This window comes from Camelus bactrianus, chromosome 17, assembly GCF_048773025.1.
Source record: "Camelus bactrianus isolate YW-2024 breed Bactrian camel chromosome 17, ASM4877302v1, whole genome shotgun sequence".
Lineage (NCBI taxonomy): Eukaryota > Metazoa > Chordata > Mammalia > Artiodactyla > Camelidae > Camelus > Camelus bactrianus.
In genome coordinates this window covers 35,139,132-35,158,195 of record NC_133555.1, presented here as the reverse complement: position 1 = coordinate 35,158,195, position 19,064 = coordinate 35,139,132, and the positions used below count along the sequence as shown (strand labels likewise).

Sequence of the window (19,064 nt, the reverse complement as noted above, 5' to 3'; positions counted from 1 at the left end):
TCAGGGCCTCAGCGCCCTGGGCTGGGGGCCACGGCTCCCCAAAGCAAGAGGCAGAGTGAAGGTGCAGGAGGGAGGGACTTAGGCCTATTGCCGGGGATGGGGCTGTGGCCCAGTCTTGGGAGGAAAGGACATAGGACCTACCTCTCCTCGGGAGCTTCAACCACCTGTGTGGTTAACCGGCTTGTGCTGCTTGGCCCAGCCTAGTCTGTCACAGCTGCTCTCACAGGCACTGTCCTTGTAGGTATGGACAGCAAGTGCTGAGGTCTGCCTGAGGCAGGGCCCACAGTGTCTAGCCTGGTCGTCTGGCTGCCAACTAGCCCAGGCAGGCGGGGGAGGGAAAGTTCCACAGGCGGCAGAGGTCCACTCACATCTGAACCCTTGGTCATACCCACAGATTCATACATCACCACAAACGAGGGGTGAGGTCATCAAGCCAGCACAGTGCACACCAGTCCCTTGATGCAAGGGCACGAGCTGGGGGCTGGAGGTGGAGAGTACCAGGACTTAGAGAAGACAGGGGACCTGCACACTGAGACTTAAGAGCTTTATTTACTCTTGAAATCGGTACAACAGAATCACAGATTGACACAGGTGATGGCGGAGCCATAAGCAAATCAAAGTACAGAAATGCCCTACTCCCAATGGCTGCAGAGGAGTACACAGCACACACGGCCTCTGGTCCCACCTGTCAGGGCTGCCTTCTCAGCTTCTCTGGCTTGTGGGACCCTTCAAAGGAGCTGTGACCAGACCGCCTCAGCCCCCATTAGAGAGCTCCTGACTGGGATCACCTCTCCCACCCCTACCCTTGACCAAGGGAGTAAAAGGACCAGAGCCTGTTGTCCACCTCAGCATCCCTGTGCCCCCAGGATCAACACCGGGAGGGCGCAGGTACCTTGAGGCCCAGCACTGTCACCTGGACTTCGTCTCCTGGCACCCCACCCCCCACTGCATCCTCCCAGTTTCATCTTGCCCCTTCCTCTTGCTGACAGACATGCCCCTATGTCCCTGGCACCCCTGAAGCACTCTACGGACAGTCTATGGCCCTGGGAGCGCTTTCTCCACAAGACCCCTGCCTTTTCTTGGTATGTGCCTGGGGAGCTGGGGATATGGTGTAGAATCTCCCAGAAAGAAAATGCTATCTTAGAAACTGTCCAGCCCAGATGCCCTCTCTCTACATGGGCATCAAATCAACCTAGGTCAAGAGCCCTCCACCTTCTCAGCACCAAGGGACACCAGAAGCCGGGGTGGGGGGCGGGGGGCCAAGTCTGTGCTGCAGAAGATGCTTTTCCAGAGGAGAAGCCTTGGTGACTCCCAGGCCATTTCACTACAAACTCTTACGTTTTAATCCTTTATTAGAAACCATGCAAACTTTAATACAAAAAATACAAGTGCAATAAGAATCTTCGTGTCAATGCAATTCCCGGGACTTATCATTGCAGCCATCTCAAGCCAGGCCTAACCGGGACACCCCTCTGCAGGCTGGCCTTGCCTCTCCCTCCCGTCTCCAGTCAGGTTATAAGGGAGGCGGAACGGCCCATCTCATGGCCTTATTTTTAAATTTCCAAACCTGATTCCCCACTGTCCACCTGAGTTCTGGACATTTCACGCTCCCTGGCAACTGAGGGCTCGAGCATCCCAGGCTGCAGGCCTGGAGGCATCTGACCTCCATGGCCCTTTCCAGCCCTGACCTTGTATCTCCCACCAGATCCCAGGGAATGAGACAGACACAGATGCAAAAACCAGCCTGTTGGTTAGAAAAGGAAAGCAGCATACACACAAAATGCCAGAACCACCAGTCCACACTGCGACCAGCCCCACGCGGGCCCCGTCTGCGCTCCAGGCCACAGCCCGTACACCGCACCTGCCCTGCCCACACCACCTTCGGGGCTCCAAGCTGCCCAAAACCAGGGCAGCCCCCAGTGCCTGACCTCCGGGCTGGAGGCTTCAGGATCTCCCCTCCCTGTTTCCTTTAACACCTACTGAGGACTTTCATTTACACATGGCTTCAACCTGCAAAAACTACTCCATCAGTTTTTATGTTATTTAAAAAAAAAAAAAAGGATAAAAGAACAAAGTGTGACAGCGGCTAGGCAGGCATGGGAAGCAGCGGGGACAGGCAGCACTGCCCCTGAGTAACTTGGGGCAGGGCAGCAAGAGGCGCCTGGCACCACCCGCACAGTGGGCACCAGTGTGGGATCAGGGAGAGCCAGGGGCGTAGCAGGCTCCAGGGGACGCAGTCAGCGCCCAGCCATCACACGGACACCCTCTTCCCCGCTGCCTCCAGGTGGACCCAGCAAGGAGGAACAGTATGTCAGTTTCTCTTGGGTTTGGTCCAAAAACCCAAACAAACAGAGGAGGCTGGAATCTGGGTCCCCCCACCATCCCACCCCGATCCCAGGAGATCCCATGTTAGCCTCCCCCACCCCATCTCCCTCCCAACCTTCTGGGTGGAGCAGTGGCGCTCTGAGACAGGAGCAAAGCAGGGGGCTGGGCTGGGGGGGGTGGGGAAGGAAGGAAGGAGGAGTGGGGGTAGGACTGTCACCCTGGGCAAGCCAGGCAGGAGGGAGGGAGGGGCCTAGAGGGCAGCCCGGGAGAGGGAGCCAGGGGCCCGGGTGCCTGAGCTGGGGCCGCCAGGGAAGTGGGGGGGGCGGGAGACAATGTCGGCCCCGTGGTCGGTGCGGGCCCTGGCGTTTTCCCGGAACGTCAGCCTGTAGGTCTCAATCTGCAGTGACACGGGAGGAGGGAAGGGAGAGGGTGATGGGGGAGACAAAAGGGGGGACAGAGGGGACGGAAGACGAGACCAGAATGTCATCATTAGATGCCTGGAAAATAAAAGGTTGCCTTGTTAAAATTCAGGCCACACTCTAGTCAGGAAACAAAGGAGTTTCAATTTGCAGCCAGTGGCAGGGCCCCTGGCTGGCCCTCAGGCCAAGCCCAGCCACTTACTTGTCTCCTGGATCTGGCTGTCCAAGGTCTGGGCCTCCCTTTGGTCACCACCCCCTGCCAGGGTGGTGTGGCCACTGAGGCCACTGGCTGAAGTGGGGGCGCCTGCTTCGGGCGCTGCCTCAGGGATGGCCAGCTCCTCCCCAGCGGGGGGGCCTGGACACGGAGGGGCCTCGCTGCCACCGCCCTCAGTCTACAATGAAACAGTGGGGGAGACAGTGCAGGGTCAGTGGGGAGGGAGTGGGATGGTGATGGTGGTGGGTTTTACACGCAGCCCCCACCCCCACCCCCCCACTGGATTAAGGTCCAGTCATCTTGAGGGGTAGAGCAGGTGCTCCCACCCCACCCCCACCCACAAGACCAACTCCAGGCTCATGCCAGGCTCTAGGAAACTCCTCTGGGAAGTGAAAAGTGCCAGGCCTCTCAACAAGGCTGAAGCCACATAAAAATAGCTATGACAGCTGATCATTAGCAAAAATCCGAGGAACAAGCTCCAGATGGGGAGTCTGGACTTGGCTGGGGAGCTCCGGGACCTTGAACTCAGTTCCCGAGGGGTGCAGGCCACCACTGCGGACTTAAGGGGCACCGTGAGCATGGGCTCAGAGAGTCTTCCTCAGCCACGCCAGGGGCAGCCCTGCCTGTTCACCCATCATACACAAAGCCCTGCCATAGGCCTCTTCTGGGCCGGGCACCCTTCCAGGGCCTGGGGGCACAGGGGAGGGAGGAAGAGGTCCAAGGAAGTGGGACCAGGGAGACTGTGGGGGCTGAGAGGTCTTTACAGGAGGGAAGAGGACTCGTGGGGACGGTGAACACTCAGTATGAATCACCAGCAGAAGAGGGAAGGCACTGGTGAGCTGGCAGGCCTGTGTCCGGAATGCCCAAAGGTGACAACCACTCCACTGTGGTTTTTAATCAGAAGAGTGAAAGAAACAGACCTCTGTGTTAGAAAAATCGTTCCAGAAATGATATGAAAGAAAGGGAGACAATGTAAATAAAAAAAAGAACACAAGACTTGGGGTCAGAAAAGCCCAGGTGTGAGCCCTGGTCTGCACATGCTCACCATGTGACTAGGGACAAGTGACTACACCCAAGTGAGCACCCTGGGGAGTCAGACCAGAGAGTGGCCCCCGAGGTGTAGAGCATGACCTCAGAGCCTGGGACAGAGCAGGACCCCCAAAATGTCACGGAAGCTGGTCAGGGCCTGAACTGGAGCACTGAGGGTGCAAGACAAAACAAGGGCTGGGAGGGACCCACGCTGGGCAGTCGGATGCAGGAGGGAAGGCTCCCAGCGCCGCTCTTGTCCCCTTGTCCCTGAGCAGCTGCGGCCAACCTCAGCTTGGAGGCCTGCAAGATGTTGCCCTCACAGGACACACTACCCACCGATGACACAGAACAAAGGACAAGACAGCATCTTGGCACACAGAGGATCACGGTACTGTGGAAGGAAGGAGGGAGGGAAGGAGAGGGAGGGCAGGGAGGAGGCCCAGCCAGGCCCAGGATGGAAGCCCTGTGCGGCAGTGCTGTCTCACAGCCCTTCCGGAGGAGGTGGATGCCAGGCCTGCTGTCACTGGCAATTGAAATGTGCCATCCTGCTCCCAGGCCCGGAGCAGAGCCTGACACCGAGCAGGTCCCCACACTCCCCTTTTACAAGGTAGCTGCGAGAACCGTACCACACAGACTCCTGGCCTCGTGGGGATCCGAGCCCCAGCCCTGTCGCCCTGAAAATGGCTGAGATGGGCTCAAAACGTAAAGCAGGCCCTGCCTCTCAGAAGAAAGTTCTGCCTCCATCTGGACAGGTGAGAGGTGACCAGGCTGGGGCCCCTTCACCTCTCCTGCCTCGCTCAGGACTGATGACAGACAATGGGAAACAGCAATGGAGTGGGGGAAACGTGGCTCCTGAAGAGACTGAGGGGCGGTGACAGGCACCCACCTGCTGGGACCCAGACTCTACGCGCCCAGCTTCCCACCCACCTGGGGACCCACCCTACCTTCACAGCACCTCCTGCCGGCAGGTGGCCCACGTTATCAAGGGAGCCCACCTTCGCCTGGGCCTTCTCCTTGAAGTTCAACTTCTGACTTTCGATCTTGACATCTCCTCCACCTGGAAACAAAAAGAAATTGGTCACTACAGATGGCAGAGAAATACTCGTATAGGCAAAGCCAGGAGGCTGGCCAAGGAACAGGATGTTATGCCCAACAGAAATGGGGAACTCACGACCTCCTCCTGGTGGCTAAGAACAAAGGAGAAGGCACAGGGAACACGCCTGTCAAAACAGGGCTGCTCCTGGAGAGGTCAGGGTGAGGCAATCTCTCCCTGCAGCCAGAGAGAAGAAAAGTTCTCAAAACCTGCAGCGTGCACTCCCCCGGACCAGCCTCTAAAGGTGCCTACGTGTGGGACTGCTTCGGGGTCTTCTGGAGGTGTGACAACTCCTCTAACTGACCGTCGGGGCAGGAGCCCAGCCTCATCTCCCGGGCGCCCTGTCGGTCAGCACCGGTACTGGAGAAGAGGAGGGACCTGCCCTGAGTCATCATCAAGCCTGTGACTGACAGACAGTATGGAAGTATGGTCTGCATGAGCCGCTGAACTGGATCTCACCATCGTGAAAGAAAGGCAGGCAAGAGGAGGGCGTGGAGGGAAAGCAGCCTGTACACGGGCAACGTTGAGAGCTCATGGGCCAGAATGCGGTCACCGGCCACCCGGCCCCTCAGAACAGCTTCCCTCTGAGCCCTTCTTCACTCTTCCATCACCTCTTGGTCACACCACCAACCACAACACCCAGCTTCCTGCCAGCTCACCACGTGTCCTCCCCACTGGCGCTCCAGCCCCTGCAAAAACTGGACCTCAGGTCACTCGTGGTCACTAGGGAAGGAGGTATCTCACAAGAATGGATTTTCCAGACAGAAGGGAAAAATGAAAGTTATTAAGGACCCAACTTTTTGATCTTTTTAAATAGAACACTTTCTAAAATGGATGACACGTTTTGCTGAGATGGAGGGGAGTTCTCTTTGCCTTCACTTTAACTGGCCCCAGACCTGCTGGCCAGTGTGCCTGCCACTGCAAGAATGGCCCTGCCCCAGACCTGCTGCAGGACACCTGGGGACCAGGACACATGAGGCTCTTGGGGCACAGACGAGACAAGGCGGCACTTTTGCTCAGACAACATCCTGCTGCTCAGAGGCCTCTGTGTGGGTGCCAGGCTGCCTGTGCTGTTGGAAGGACAGCTGACGTCACTGCGGTCCGACCCACAGCTGTGGGCCGAGGGGGCCCTATTGGCCTCTATCTCCTGCTGGAGCTGGTGGTTGATGATCCACTGCTCGGGAACAGCCTTCGCTCCGGATTTGACAGGTGAGGCCCGGCCAGTGCGCTTGAGAGCTCGCTCAGCGCTGGCTCCTGGAACGCTGTCTGGGAGGCCGAGCCCTCCCCTAGGCCTAGTCAACAGTGCTCCGCACACAGCAGGTCCTCACAGCGCTGCCCGTCCAAGTGGCAGCTTTTACATACTGTCCCCCCTGCAACTAAGAGGTGAGCGCCCCGAATTCCCCCTCACAGACAGGGACTGAGGGCTGCACTGTCTCCACTGCTGGGTCCTGGGTGCGAGTGGAAAGACAAAGGGACAGGGATGAAACCCAGGCGGCCCACCCGCCCCAGGCGACCAGGGCACGAGTGACACCACTCACCAGGCTTGTGCTTGATGTTAGCCTTGGACCCACACTTGGAGGAGACCTTAGAGATGTCCACCTTCTTGTTCTGAATCTGAACCTGAGGAGAAACACACACACAAAATCACTGCCTCAGACAGAAGGTGTACTGTCAGCCCACACTCTCTTTATGGTCTATGAAACCCAGCTCAAAGGCCACCTTCTCCAAAACCTTCCATGGCTCCAGCTTCCCTCCATCTCTTCTTTACACCATCTCTTCAAGGGACATCAGCACAAGCTGCACACGAGTCACTACATGTGTTCAATAACCTTACCGAGCACCTATGACCATCAGAACAGCAGCCTCCACTCTGCCTCATCTCTCACAAGGCTATGGCTCTCCCTAGACTGGAGCGGAGGAACAGGCACTTCTCCCAGCCACACATTCGGCAGCTGCTTAAACCAAGCCACCATGTGGTGACCAATCTTGTGCCAACCCCGAGATGACCGCTGAGGAGTCAACAGAGGTCACTTGTGAAGGCCAGGCTCTTGCCAGGCTGTGGAACTCACACACCTCTTGACAGAGTTCCACTCATGAAGCCTAGATCTCAATGAAAGAATAGCTGCTGAGGGCAGGTTTTGTTTTACAGATGTAGTCCAGCCCATCCGTGGAGGCGGCACTGGAAAGTGGGGAGTGGGGCATCATCCCTGAATGCGCGGGGCTAGGTTTGGGGCATCAGCAGCTGCTGGCATCACAGGGGGAGAGACTACATGAGTGAGACATCCTGGACCTCCTGACAGAAACACTTACACCATTGCCTATGAACGTCTTGCAAAAATGTGTGTGTGTGTGTAGAGGGGGGGAACCAAACCTAAATCAACCTAAAGAAAACTGTGGGACAAAGAAATATGTTAGATGAAACCATGGGGACACATCATCACCAGAATCCAAATTCTAAGACAAGCCACTCCATTTACTCATGAAAAAGATTACTATGGGGAAAAAAAAAAAAAAAAAAAAAGGACAGGGAACTTACAGAGTAAAAGAGACAAATCTATCATAGTATTTGGTCCTTACTTGAATTTTAATTCAAATAAGCAAGCCTGTTTAACATGTTATGGAGTTTTATATCACATATGTATGTATATTAGAGGGTTCTTATTTTTTTTAACTTATATACTGGAGTATATGCAGATAAAAGATATAACTAGTGCTGGCTTCAAAATAATAGGGGTGGGCATACACAGATAAGACTGGCTACAAAGATAATAAACGAAGCTTGAGTAAAAAGTACATTCAGTTCAATTTACCATTTTTTTCTACTTCTGTATGTGTTTGAAAATTTCTACTATTAAAAGTTTAAGAAACCTTAGTTACATCTCATTCACTTAACAAAGCCCGCTCCCTCTGAGATGCAGCTCCACCTCCTCAGGCAGGCATACAGAGGAGCCACAATCCGCTTCCAGAAGATCCGCCCCGCCCCACCGGCCATTAGGGAGCCAAGTGCTGCTGCCCTGGTCTAGGACATGTGTCTCTCATGCTTCAAAGGCTGGTCCCGAAGTCCCCCGACTTGGTGAAGCCCAGTAGAGCACAAGCCCGAGGCGGGCCCTCCGTACACAACCGCCCACAGCAGCATGGACACGGCTACAGAAATGACACTGCCAATGGGCCTCAGAGTCCACTAACCCGTACACCCCTCTTCGGGGCTGAAATGAACTAAAACAGCCATAGAAGTTACCCTGGGATCAGCTATGGCAGCGGCGCCACGTTCCCAACTCTGATGTCCTCCCAGTTCTCAACGTGGGACCCTGCCCAGAGCACCGGCTGGGATCCCGCCCCAAGTGGCTCATCCCTGCGCTAATTCCAGAATGTGTCTCAGGGAGGAAGGGGGTGCTGTGGGGGGCCGGCGGGCTCAGTCTACTGACAACAAATGTTCACTCAGCTGTGGCTTGATGGAGGGGCTGAGGAAGCCACAACAGGGCCTCAGTCCGGGCTGTTCACCCTGGTCTTCCCACCTGGAACCGCTGTCACAGGAGGTTTCCTAATGCTCTGCTGTTTAAGGAAGCTTTCTAAAATGAAAATGCTTCAAAAAAAATACATTTCCTCACCAAAAAACTCTTGTATGAAGTCATGTGTAGGCAGTGTGAAAGGACCAGAGTAGGTGAAAGATAAATGAGGACTACTTCCAGAGCTCTGTCACACACCATACAACACACGTAAGTGCATTTCTTTCTCTCTCTCTCTCTCTCTCTCTCTCTCTCTCTCTCTCTCTCTCTCACACACACACACACACACACACACACACACACACACACAAGCGACCCCATTCCCTCAGAATCCCTGTTCACCTGTTTTCATCCAGGCTAAACCCTGAGAGGAAAAGGCAGGGCCGGTGCCTCCCTGGGCCCCTCACAGCTGGATCCTGAGCACCTTAACCAGAAACTGCCTTTCACAGATTTACCACCTCAGCCGTCCCACACCAGGTGGCCTAATGTCTGGCCAACACCCAGCTGGTCAAGCACTGGCCACCTGAGTGCAAATGATGAAGCTTCTGCCCATGCCAGGAAGAGCCCAGGCTGGGAGATGAACAGGAAGAAGTCGCCACAGGGGAGTCGGGTGGTATGAGAAAGGGATGCTCTGTGCCTGCATCCTCATAGCAGAGCTGTGGGGTGGGGCGGGGGTTTGTGGCCATGACAGGACAGTCTGACTACCGAGTGGGTAGGGGGACAGAGCCTAAAAAAGAAGAGAGTAGGCAGAATGGGACTTAATCCAGGTCAGGACAGTGAGAAGAAGGAACCGAATGAAGGGAGACCGGGACAGGATGGCTCTCCTGTTCTGGAGGTAGGAGAGAAGCTGCCCGAGGTCACCTCCCCAACACGCCGCAAAGCCCCGCCCTCCGGGGCACCATCGCAGGGACACACAGAAAGCGCACAGGGTGTTCCTCACACGCTGAATGACAGTATGGCTCTGCCCGGCCTCTCCCTAGACCAGGACCTCCCTGTGAGCTCCTGTTGCCCTAACACGTATCTCAAGGGTGGCACAGAGAGCAGCATGATAAACAGGATGTGTGGATAGGAGAGGGAAGGGGACAAAAAGAAAAGGCAGGAAAAGGAAACAGGAAGAGGAAGGGATTGGAAAGGGAACCAGCAGGGGAAGGAGGCAAGGAAAGAAGAGGAGGAGGAGGGAAAGAGTAATGGAGATGAAGACGGGACTGGAGGAAGTGGTCACGAATCCCCTGGTTCTACAACAGCAAGGATGTAAGGATGGGCTTAGGAGAAACCTGGGCTCCAGTGTCAGGGTCGGGACACCACCACGCTCAGTGCGCACACAGGCGGAGTGTGCGTCCCCAGGAGCGGACTCCAGACAGATGACAGGCCTGCTGCCGACGGGGCCTTCAGACCAGGTCTCTGATGGCAGGAGGAACCACTAAGGCCTCCCACCCACGGTGGGGAAGATGCTAAGTGGGCGTCACGCAGCTGTCAATTCTGGGCTCACCAGAAACACCTGGTCTGACCACACACCTGAGCAGTGGGGTTTCCCCACACTTCGCCAGCCTGCCTCTTGGAGGAAGCCCGGGGCCAGGCCGCACGGTCCTGCCAGCACGGGTGGGTGGCCCTCTCCCCGACGTACCCCACAGCCGGCTGTGCCTCTGACACCAGCTGCCCAGAGCTCATACTTACATTACCACCTCCAGGGACATGCTTAATATTGTCCTTGGACCCACACTTGGATTGAATATGGCTGTAGCTCACTTTTTTGGAGACTATCTGGACCTGGAGTGTTAGAGAACAGAAAAAAAAACAACACAAAGGGAGAGGGCTGGTTAGAACTAACACAGGGCAGTTTGTGAGTCCACAACGTGATCACAATGACCAACAAAGAGTGTTGTTAGAACTCCGCCCCCACCTTCAGCAGAACAGCTGTGGAAAAGCACAGGAGAAGGAATTGGAGGGCGCAGGAAAGGAAGTTGAAAACATGAACAAACAACAAACACAAGGACAGAAGCGGATGTCGCAAAAGTGCTACATAGTCATCCTCACTGCTCCTAGGGGCTGGCTGTGAGGAAGGCCCAGATGTCAGCGGGCCCGGACACCCACCAAGGCACAGCCTGCCCTGCCTGCTCTCTCCCAGTGGCCATAGTAGCCTGTGGCTCCTCTCTGCAAGGGTCGTGCTCACCAGGACCCATCCTCACACCAGGATGGCATTTCCCTTAAATCTGGAGCCTGGAGTGGCTGCAGCCAGACCTGCTCTGGGAGGCAAAGGCTGTGCAGAGAAGCACAGGCAGCCGGCTCACAGATCTGATGCAAACAGGAAGGGACCAGAGGCTGCCGGACCTGCTGTGCAAATCCTTGGGCAGCAGGGGGCGCAGGTCACAGCCACAGCAGCTTCCACATCTCAACGAGTAGCCCATTGGTCTCAGGGCTCGAGAAAGCTCAGTGAAATCAAGGTTTAGGTCCAGTCTTTTTGATTCGAGGGTAAAATCCCTTCCTCAGTCCTCTAGATGCCCTATCTTGTTCCCCCTGAGTTTCACATGCAAAGAGACCAGGCTCTGGGCAGGGCGTGATGAGACACAATCTTGGGGGCACTCCTGCTGCATTAAAAACGCTCCCCCAGGAACAGAGCAACACAAAGGCCCAGGCTCTAAGATCTGGGACAGAGTTCTTTGTGAGCCTTCTCAAGACAGAACAGTGGCCAGCTTCCTTCCTTCCTTTCCATAGTACTCTTCACAAATGATGTAGTCCCAAACTGAAGAGTTCTGCACAGTCTTCTACCTGCAGAAACCCCAACCCAAATACCACACCATTTCTTGCCTTCTTTATGTCAACGATGAATAACTGGTGAGCAAACCACTTCCCAGGGAAACCTGGTCTACACCAGAGACCTGCAGAACCTCTACAAGCCCCCGGGAGCCACGGTGCGGTCCTCCTGAGCTGCCAGCTGAACAAAGTCCTTGGGCCGAGACCTCCCATCCTGACCCCTAAGGGCTGGAGCTCAAGATTCTCTGGCAGCCCTTGGCCACCTACCCTCCAGCTAAGAGCAGAAGTTTCCAGGGGAAGAGGAGGGGCCTGGCTCCATGGTGTGGACACAAGAGGAAACGGACCTAGAGTTTCTGCTCAACTCTGCTGTCCATGTGATGCACGATCCTTGTGCCGAGGGGGTTTCTTTTGGGGATGAGCACCCTAACTTTCAGTATAAAGATCCCTGGGGTTCCAGGACAAATGACACTGTCTCCACACCCAGCAGTGTCATGAGGGGGCCTCCAGCTGAACTTGAAGCACAGGGGCTCCAGGTCTTAGGAAGAAGCTGGGTGCACTGTGTGTTTGTGTGCATAACGGGTGGGTTTCAGATCAAAGTCAATGTGAAGGAAGTGAGTGCAAGTGTTTGGATCCATTTTACCCAGTGAATAAATATTCTCTTCAGGGCTAATGGGCTCCCAACTCTTGTTAACTTTTGGGGTTAACAGAGAAAATTTTCTGATGCCTGAATCATCAAACACAGAGGAGAGAACATGGGGAGGAAAGTAGAAACTAGTTAAGGATAGGAAAAAAGTGCAGTAGAAGGGAAAGTGACTCAGGCTGGAAGAAATAGTTTACTGTCTTTTACCTTCAAGAGGTAAAAGTCTAAATAGAACTCACTTTCCCAGCAGGCGGCTTCTGCGCACTGCCCGTTGGGCCGGCTGCTTTAGTGACTGCGTTAGGTTCAGGCTTTCGAGCTGGAGCAGCTGCCTCTGTTTTTTTCTCTACTTTGGCCTGGATGGAGATAAAGGGAGTGCAAATTTCAAATCAAGAGGATAAGAGCCCAAATGCTAAGACAGGAAGGAGGCTGCAGGGGACTGCAATCCAGGCCAGGGCACCACGCAGAGGCAGGTCACTCCTGCTCCTAGAAGAAAACACCCTACATGGGGCAGACCAAGCCGGAGGGGAGAGGGGCTACAGACCATATGAGGAAGAGGTCAAGACACGCTTTGTGGAGAAAAGGCAGGAAGGAGGGCTAAGTGAGCGATTCTCTTCTGAGGGGGCACCGGGGCTGTCATTCTCCAATCACAAACCCCTGCCCCTACAATGTTTTGACAAGCCCCAAACAAGCTGCGTGGTCACGAGTCACTACTGATGACGGAGAGTGTCACACCCTCAGGTATGCTGAAACAGAAAATACTTTCATCACCAGACTGAGTTACTCAACCCACCACCTAGACCTCCTGCAACCCTGGCACCATGAAAGCCTAAGAAGGGCACAGAGACAGGGAGGGGCCAGCAGCACTGTAGCCCCAGACACCTGGTTGATACACTAGAGCCATAATCTCTTAGCAAAAGCAATTTTAAGGCCTTTACCCCGAACTAATTCCACCTTTCTTTCACTGTCTTCCAACAGTACCAGGACAGCCGCATTTTGGACCCTCTTCAATTTTTTAACTGCTCTGGATTGAAGCAAGTTAGGTACCTTACCCTGAGTGGGGGGCAGTGGTGGTGGAGGTTTAATGCTAGAGAATGATGCAGGAGAGGACAAGTTACTGCTCCAGGAACTTCAGCTTGGACTTTTGCCACCACCTTTTTCACACACCATATCCCCATGGTTGCTAAGTTAGCAGATAATTGCAGGGTGGCTGCACCCAGAAAATCCTTAAAGTGAAGCACTGTGGCCTGCCACGCTTCACCATCATGACACTCTGTCATGGTCCTTTTGTTTAGGAAAGCCAGAGGCTCGCAGCAGCAAGTCACCCTGGCCACAAGAGGACACCCAAGTCCTCCTGCAGACAAGACTCCCCACCCTGGGTGCGGCTTTGGGATGGAGGTGGTCCACCTTCTGCCTATCCTGAGACTCACAGAGCCAGGTAAGAACCATGACAAAGCAGGTACACACCCAGGGTCTCACACCTCTGCAAGCCTCAGAGGCCTCCTGTTTGTTTTGTAAAGCAGAACCCTTTTGCCTCCAAACAAAAATGTAAGCTTAAACTCCAGAATGCAGAACAGCAGCACCTCTGACTGACGTGGGAAGAGAAAGCCCAGAGCTCAGCCCACCTCTTCTCCCTGCTGCCAGGAGGCAGAGCCTGGGCTGAAATACCCTGACACTGAATCCCATGTCCTGACTGACTTCCCCCTTTCTTGCTGGGCCCCTTGGGCTGATGTGAGGATACGCCCGGGGAGCAACAGGTGATGTGGCAGGGGAGGAAGCAGGGGCCAGCATGCCGAGGACCCCAAGTTCCCTGGACTTACCCGGCCTCCTCCAGGCTGATGCTTGATGTTTTCCGTGGAGCCTACTTTGGAGCGGACGTTCTTCAGATCAGGGGCAGAAGCATTGGTAGCCAGGCGGCCCAGCCTCGGGGCAGAGGAGCTGGGCTTGGCTGCCGGAGGCTTCTTGTCTGTGGAAGGAGTCCCGGGGGGCCGGGGTGGCGTGGTCGTGGGCTTGACTCGACTGGGAGCCGCCCCTGCCAGGGGAGCCACCCCAGGGACAGCCACATTTTTCTTCACGGAACTGGTGGAGGTGCTCTTTGGGCGATTCAAGTCAGCTGCAAAGGCAGGAGTTGAGAGACAACCAGTGTTCAGGGGACAGAGCAAGAGCAAGCCTTGAAGCCATAGAAGAGGTAGGGGTTTAAATCGGGCTTCCATAAGGTGGGGAACAGGGTCTCACCTGGTGCAGACTTTGTAGCCATCCTCTTGACGTCCGCAGGCTTCCCTTCAGTCTTGACAGCTGCACAAACGTATGCTTATTTTAATATCACGTTAAATAAACTGACCTACTGAAGGGCTCACTCAGACTGTGTTGTGCTTGTTTCTGGGAACTGAGTAGTGAATTAGACAGCCATGTAACCACCATGCCTTGATGGAGCGCCCAGGGCCAGGCAGTGAGTCTTACTCCTTTCTCTACAGTCTGGGCAATGCCCTCCACTTGGCCTTTCTTTGAATGGCCAATTTCTTATCAAGAAAGCCCAGGACCACAATGTGCTGGGTGCTGTGGAGTTAAGACATGAACTGTTAATACTGCCTGGAGACTCATAAGGCCTCTTCACTTAAGGTTTTTCTGAATACACATCCCTGGTAATCTCATATGGAGGTCGATGCTGCACTTTTCAATGGACCCCATTAAGGACTGGTGCACAAGCAGGTCTGCACAGCCATCTGTCATGTTGGCTGGAGCTACTGCTGGGGCAAAGCCAAGGCTTCACTCTCCTCCCCATTGGTTCCTGGGGAGGGAAGGGTGACAGCACTCACCAGCGGGCCTCTTGGGCTGGGTCATGGAGGGGCTCCTACTGCTTGGCCCAGCTGAGGCAAGAGTGGCAGCTGCTGTGGCTTTTGGAACAGGCTGGGTGCTCTTGGAGCCGGTCCTGACGGCCGGGGCAGAGGCCGGCTTGGATGGCGAGGCCCGCTTCTCAGGAATCTTTGCCTCTGCGACAGGCTGGTAATAGAAAAGTGGGAATAAGAGCTCCAGGTCAGTAACAGTCCCAGTAAGTCAGGGCAAAGGATAGTTCCATATAAGCACACACCAGAAAACACGGGTATTGTGGGTTTGGCAGTTACTGATAGAAAAGATCAAAGTTCTCTAGACAACGTGAGAAATGGCCGTGTACAGTGCTGCGTGATCTGGGGTCCAGAAATGGGGAGTCAAACCACCTTAATCCAACCTGAACCAGTGTGAATAGACAGCGCTGGAAAGTGTCCTACACCACAAACCACGTCTGCCTCAGGAGCTACTGCATTTACATACTAACACATTTAGTGTACTAACACTTGACCGAAGATTAAATAAATAAATACATAAACAAAACAAAAAATTAAAAATGTTCAGTCAAGTGCAGCCATTCTTTTAGCTAAGATGCACCCACTGCATGCTGACCAGTAGGGCCGCAGATGGACAAACTAGTTGCCAAATCAGTCAGATCAGAAGCTGGAGCTCCAGTCCCAGGTAGGCCCCAACTCACAGTGCGTTCTTGAGGAAATCACTGAGCCTCTCTGGGCTTTATTTCCTCATCAGGATAAAGGAGGTTGGAACAGAAGCTCTTTAAGGACCAGCTCTGATGACATGTGATGTTAGGGACTGGAGGATGAAAATTCTCTAAGAGCACAGGGACAGTGCGAAGGGGCAGGCGGAGGGGGCAGGCCTGACCAACAGAGAGAAAGAGGAGACCAATGCCACAGCTCCAACTAAAAGCAAAATGGAAAAGCCTGTCCAGTGTACACACATTGCACCTCGGTCACTCGAGTTCCCCTCCCATGGAGGCTGGGCACACCATCACTACCCAGGAAGGGAAGAATCAATATGGCCTGCTTTCTACAAGACTAGCGGGTGAACACACTATTGTGATAAGCAAACATACCATGTCACTCAAGAGAGTAAGCCAAACCACAGACACCATGGTGCCAGCTCTTATACCCCAAGAGAAATGGCCACACAGAAGGCAGTATGTTGGTGGAGACAAGCAGGGTATTTTGCTTCATTTCTACAAACGAAGGGCCCAGCATTGGTGTGAAGAACCAGAAGGTGGGATCAGGGAAGGAGTTCAGCTACCAACTCTGTCTGGGGTCCTGTGCAGGGGGATTCCCTCTCTGTCTGCTCTGAAATCTGAGGTCTGTGGACTAAACCCAATGTTCTAGGGACCTCCTTCAAATTTTCAATAGTATGAGTCAGAATAATCTAGTGGGGTCTTATACTTTGCTAGTAAGAGTAATAATGATAAAATAAGTTAGAAAGAAGTTACTCAGGACAGAAATTTCTAAAGGATGTGATGTTCTTGAGATGTCTGGCTCTTTGGCCTCAGCAAGCTGTAGAACCAGCCTGCTCTCACAGTTTCTCAAGTTATATTTTCTCTTCTGCCAGAATCACAGAATCATATTATTTTTTCTAAATAATTTTCCCCCTTTGTTTGCTCCTATAAATCTTCCTACCAAATTAAAGGAAAAAAAATCACTTTAGTTTTTATCAATCTCTCAAATGTTTCCATCTATTTCTTATCTAAAATACAAACAGTGATAATTATAAGCCACATCACCTCTTCAGGTCAGCTATATCTTAGAATGCTGTCTACAAAACTGCATGGAAAAAAGCCAGGAAACAAGGGTGTTGAGAGAGGCCTGGAGAACTAGCACGGGAGTCAGACCCAAGTTCAGACCCGGGATCTGTGGCTCACTAGCACGGAACCACAGGGAGGTTATTCACCGGAGCTACGGGATGAGGATACCAACACCATGTCTATAAAGAAACCAGCATGGTACGCCTCATTTCTGTCATTATCACAGTGTGAAATTTCACTAGACAGCACCCCTTCCTTCCCCTGCCCTCCCTTCCGTCTCCCCCAGGATTCGCTGCTGGAGAAGTGTCAGGGAGAAGCTGACACCATGGCTCCAGCCACTGTCCCCCTCTGCCCTCTTATGCAAATAAATTGTTTTCTAAAGATCAAGAGGAGCAGTCAAGGGTAAATGAGGATCAGAACGCTTCATGAGATCTTATCGCCGCTGACAGAATTTTGGAGTTTCTTGGTCAGGGTTAAAACATAGCCTACTGCTCCTTGATTCCCCCAGTTTTCTTTACAAGATTACATGAAAACACTGACATTTTAACATGGGAAACTATTTCCAACCCTGAATTGAAAGGGTAATATCAGGCTGACCCACAGGCCCCTCTCAAAGAAAACAAGATGTTAAAAAAAGGCAGCCACAGATTTCACCCACCCACTCCTCCTAGAACAATCCTGTGAAGCTAATGCTGTTCCAAATTGACCAGTTTCTAAGCAATAATGTGTGGGTGACCTGGAAAAATGAAAAAAAACTTCACTAGGAGCCCAGTGAGAGTTGGCAGAATGCCAAAAGCAAAGTAAGTTATCACATGATGCTGGGAGCCGCTGAGGTAAGCAGGAAGAGCAAATCATAAAAGCAATGGGGAAAGTTCACTTCTGCAGGATGATTAAGAAAGAAAAAGAACTGAATCTGATCGAGAACTTGATGTGGGAATTATACCAAAAATGAACATCTGATTGGTATGTGGGGAAACTAGTTAAGTTTTTAAGTAGATGAAGAGTAAGGAGGAGTTGGGAGAGAGAAGAAACCAAAATAGATGTAGCATTGCCTCCAACCAGGGCAGAGAAAGGTTCAAAGTATAAAAGGCCTTCAAATGTTGTAACTGCATCATGGGCCCCCAAACTGATTTTGAAGTCCCCCTCACCTCTTCTTCCATCCCTTCACCTATTCCACCAGCCTGCCCTCACTGCCCGGCAGCAAAAAGAGCCTGACTGTCTGATGCTCAGAGGGGAAAACTTCTCCCTGGCATGGTGCTCAGGTGACCACTTACCTTGGGCTTCACGTCTTTTGAAGGTAAGGTGGAAGGCCTGGCAGTGGTGGCGGCAGGGCGTTTGGGTGGGGCAGCTGGTACTGAGCCTGAAGCAAGGCTCATGGATTTTTTATTCGGCCCACCAAAGGTGGTGGGAGCTGGCTGTTTAGGGAGAGAAGTGGGCTGCGTTTTGGCTTTCGTTGTTGAAGTCTTTGCAGGTTGAGTGGAGGTCAAAGGCTTTAAGTTGATTTTTTTTTTAAAGGCCAACATCAAACACATAGACAAGAATAAAAACAAATTAAAAAAAAAAGTATAAATTGCACAATTCAAAGTAAAATTATAAGCAGTGAGTATAGATGCAACTGAAAATTAGCATTCCTTTCTTCTGAGCTCAGTAAATAGTGGAAAGACAGCAGGATGGAGATAAAGAAAATCGGGAATTATTTCTTAATGACACAAATTCCAGTGTCACAAATTCCAGTAATCTGGTACCTGAAGATTTAAATTCAGTAATAGCTTTAAACAATTAACTAACTTTTGAAGGTTGTAATAATTCTATTAAGAAAGTCACCAGCTGGTGATTAAGCTATTTATTATCTGTACCTCCATGAGGGAGTATTAACATCCTGCTTTAAGATCACACTAAAATGTGGCATCTGTACCCTGCAGTAAGTGCCAGTAAGTGTCTGAAGCTATGATCCACCTTAAAAATCTGTGCTCCCTTTCTATGAACAAAGACTTTAGCATGGATTTCTGAACAATTCTCCAATTCCACTTACTATTATTGTTAAGGGAAGCAGGAACAACATCTACAGAAATATTTCTGCAGATATTCAAAATAATAGGATCCAAAAAAAAAAAAAAAAAAAAAAAAAAAGAGTCAAAAATAGGAACAAAAATAGGGTCCAAAGCTGGGATTTTTAAGGTCTGAGTCAGAACACCAAGGTAAAGTGAGAATGTAAAAGATTTTCTAAGCATGTCCAAACTTGAGGAAGGATTCATAATAGCTCAGAAAAATGAAATTTCATCTGCCTGATTCAAGCAATAGTAGCAGAAGACACTATTTTTAAAAATTACGGCAGCAGAAGACAACCCAGCACTCTGGCACCTACCTTTGTTTTCTTCTCTGGGCTTGGTGGGAGCTCCTTGTTTGGAGGGGCAGTGATGTCATTTCCGGTCACACTCACAGGAGGCCATCCTTCTTCTGGTTTGGCTGTTCCTAAGA

The 19,064-nt window shown here is 52.5% G+C and overlaps 1 protein-coding gene across 15 annotated transcripts in view; it reads right to left on the bottom strand.

Moving 5' to 3' along the window:
* Positions 1 to 530: 530 nt before the first annotated feature.
* Positions 531 to 19,064, bottom strand: part of MAP4 (microtubule associated protein 4) — a 149,284-nt gene continuing 130,750 nt past the window's right edge. For 3 of the 15 annotated variants that reach the window (XM_074344985.1, XM_010972928.3, XM_045509088.2), the window contains 11 exons: positions 18,952 to 19,058; positions 17,861 to 18,076; positions 14,791 to 14,974; positions 14,210 to 14,269; positions 13,795 to 14,087; positions 12,217 to 12,330; positions 10,261 to 10,353; positions 6,619 to 6,700; positions 4,932 to 5,044; positions 2,947 to 3,136; positions 2,682 to 2,822 (listed from right to left, as the gene is read on the bottom strand). In XM_074344985.1, the coding sequence (XP_074201086.1) occupies positions 2,815 to 2,822; positions 2,947 to 3,136; positions 4,932 to 5,044; positions 6,619 to 6,700; positions 10,261 to 10,353; positions 12,217 to 12,330; positions 13,795 to 14,087; positions 14,210 to 14,269; positions 14,791 to 14,974; positions 17,861 to 18,076; positions 18,952 to 19,058 (1,460 nt within the window). In that variant the 3' untranslated portion in view covers positions 2,682 to 2,814. Of the gene's footprint in view, positions 2,823 to 2,923; positions 3,137 to 4,931; positions 5,045 to 6,618; positions 6,701 to 10,260; positions 10,354 to 12,216; positions 12,331 to 13,794; positions 14,088 to 14,209; positions 14,270 to 14,790; positions 14,975 to 17,860; positions 18,077 to 18,951; positions 19,059 to 19,064 lie in introns of those variants that run through there. The other 12 variants (XM_010972943.3, XM_045509094.2, XM_045509068.2 and 9 more) reach the window with 9 other exon arrangements.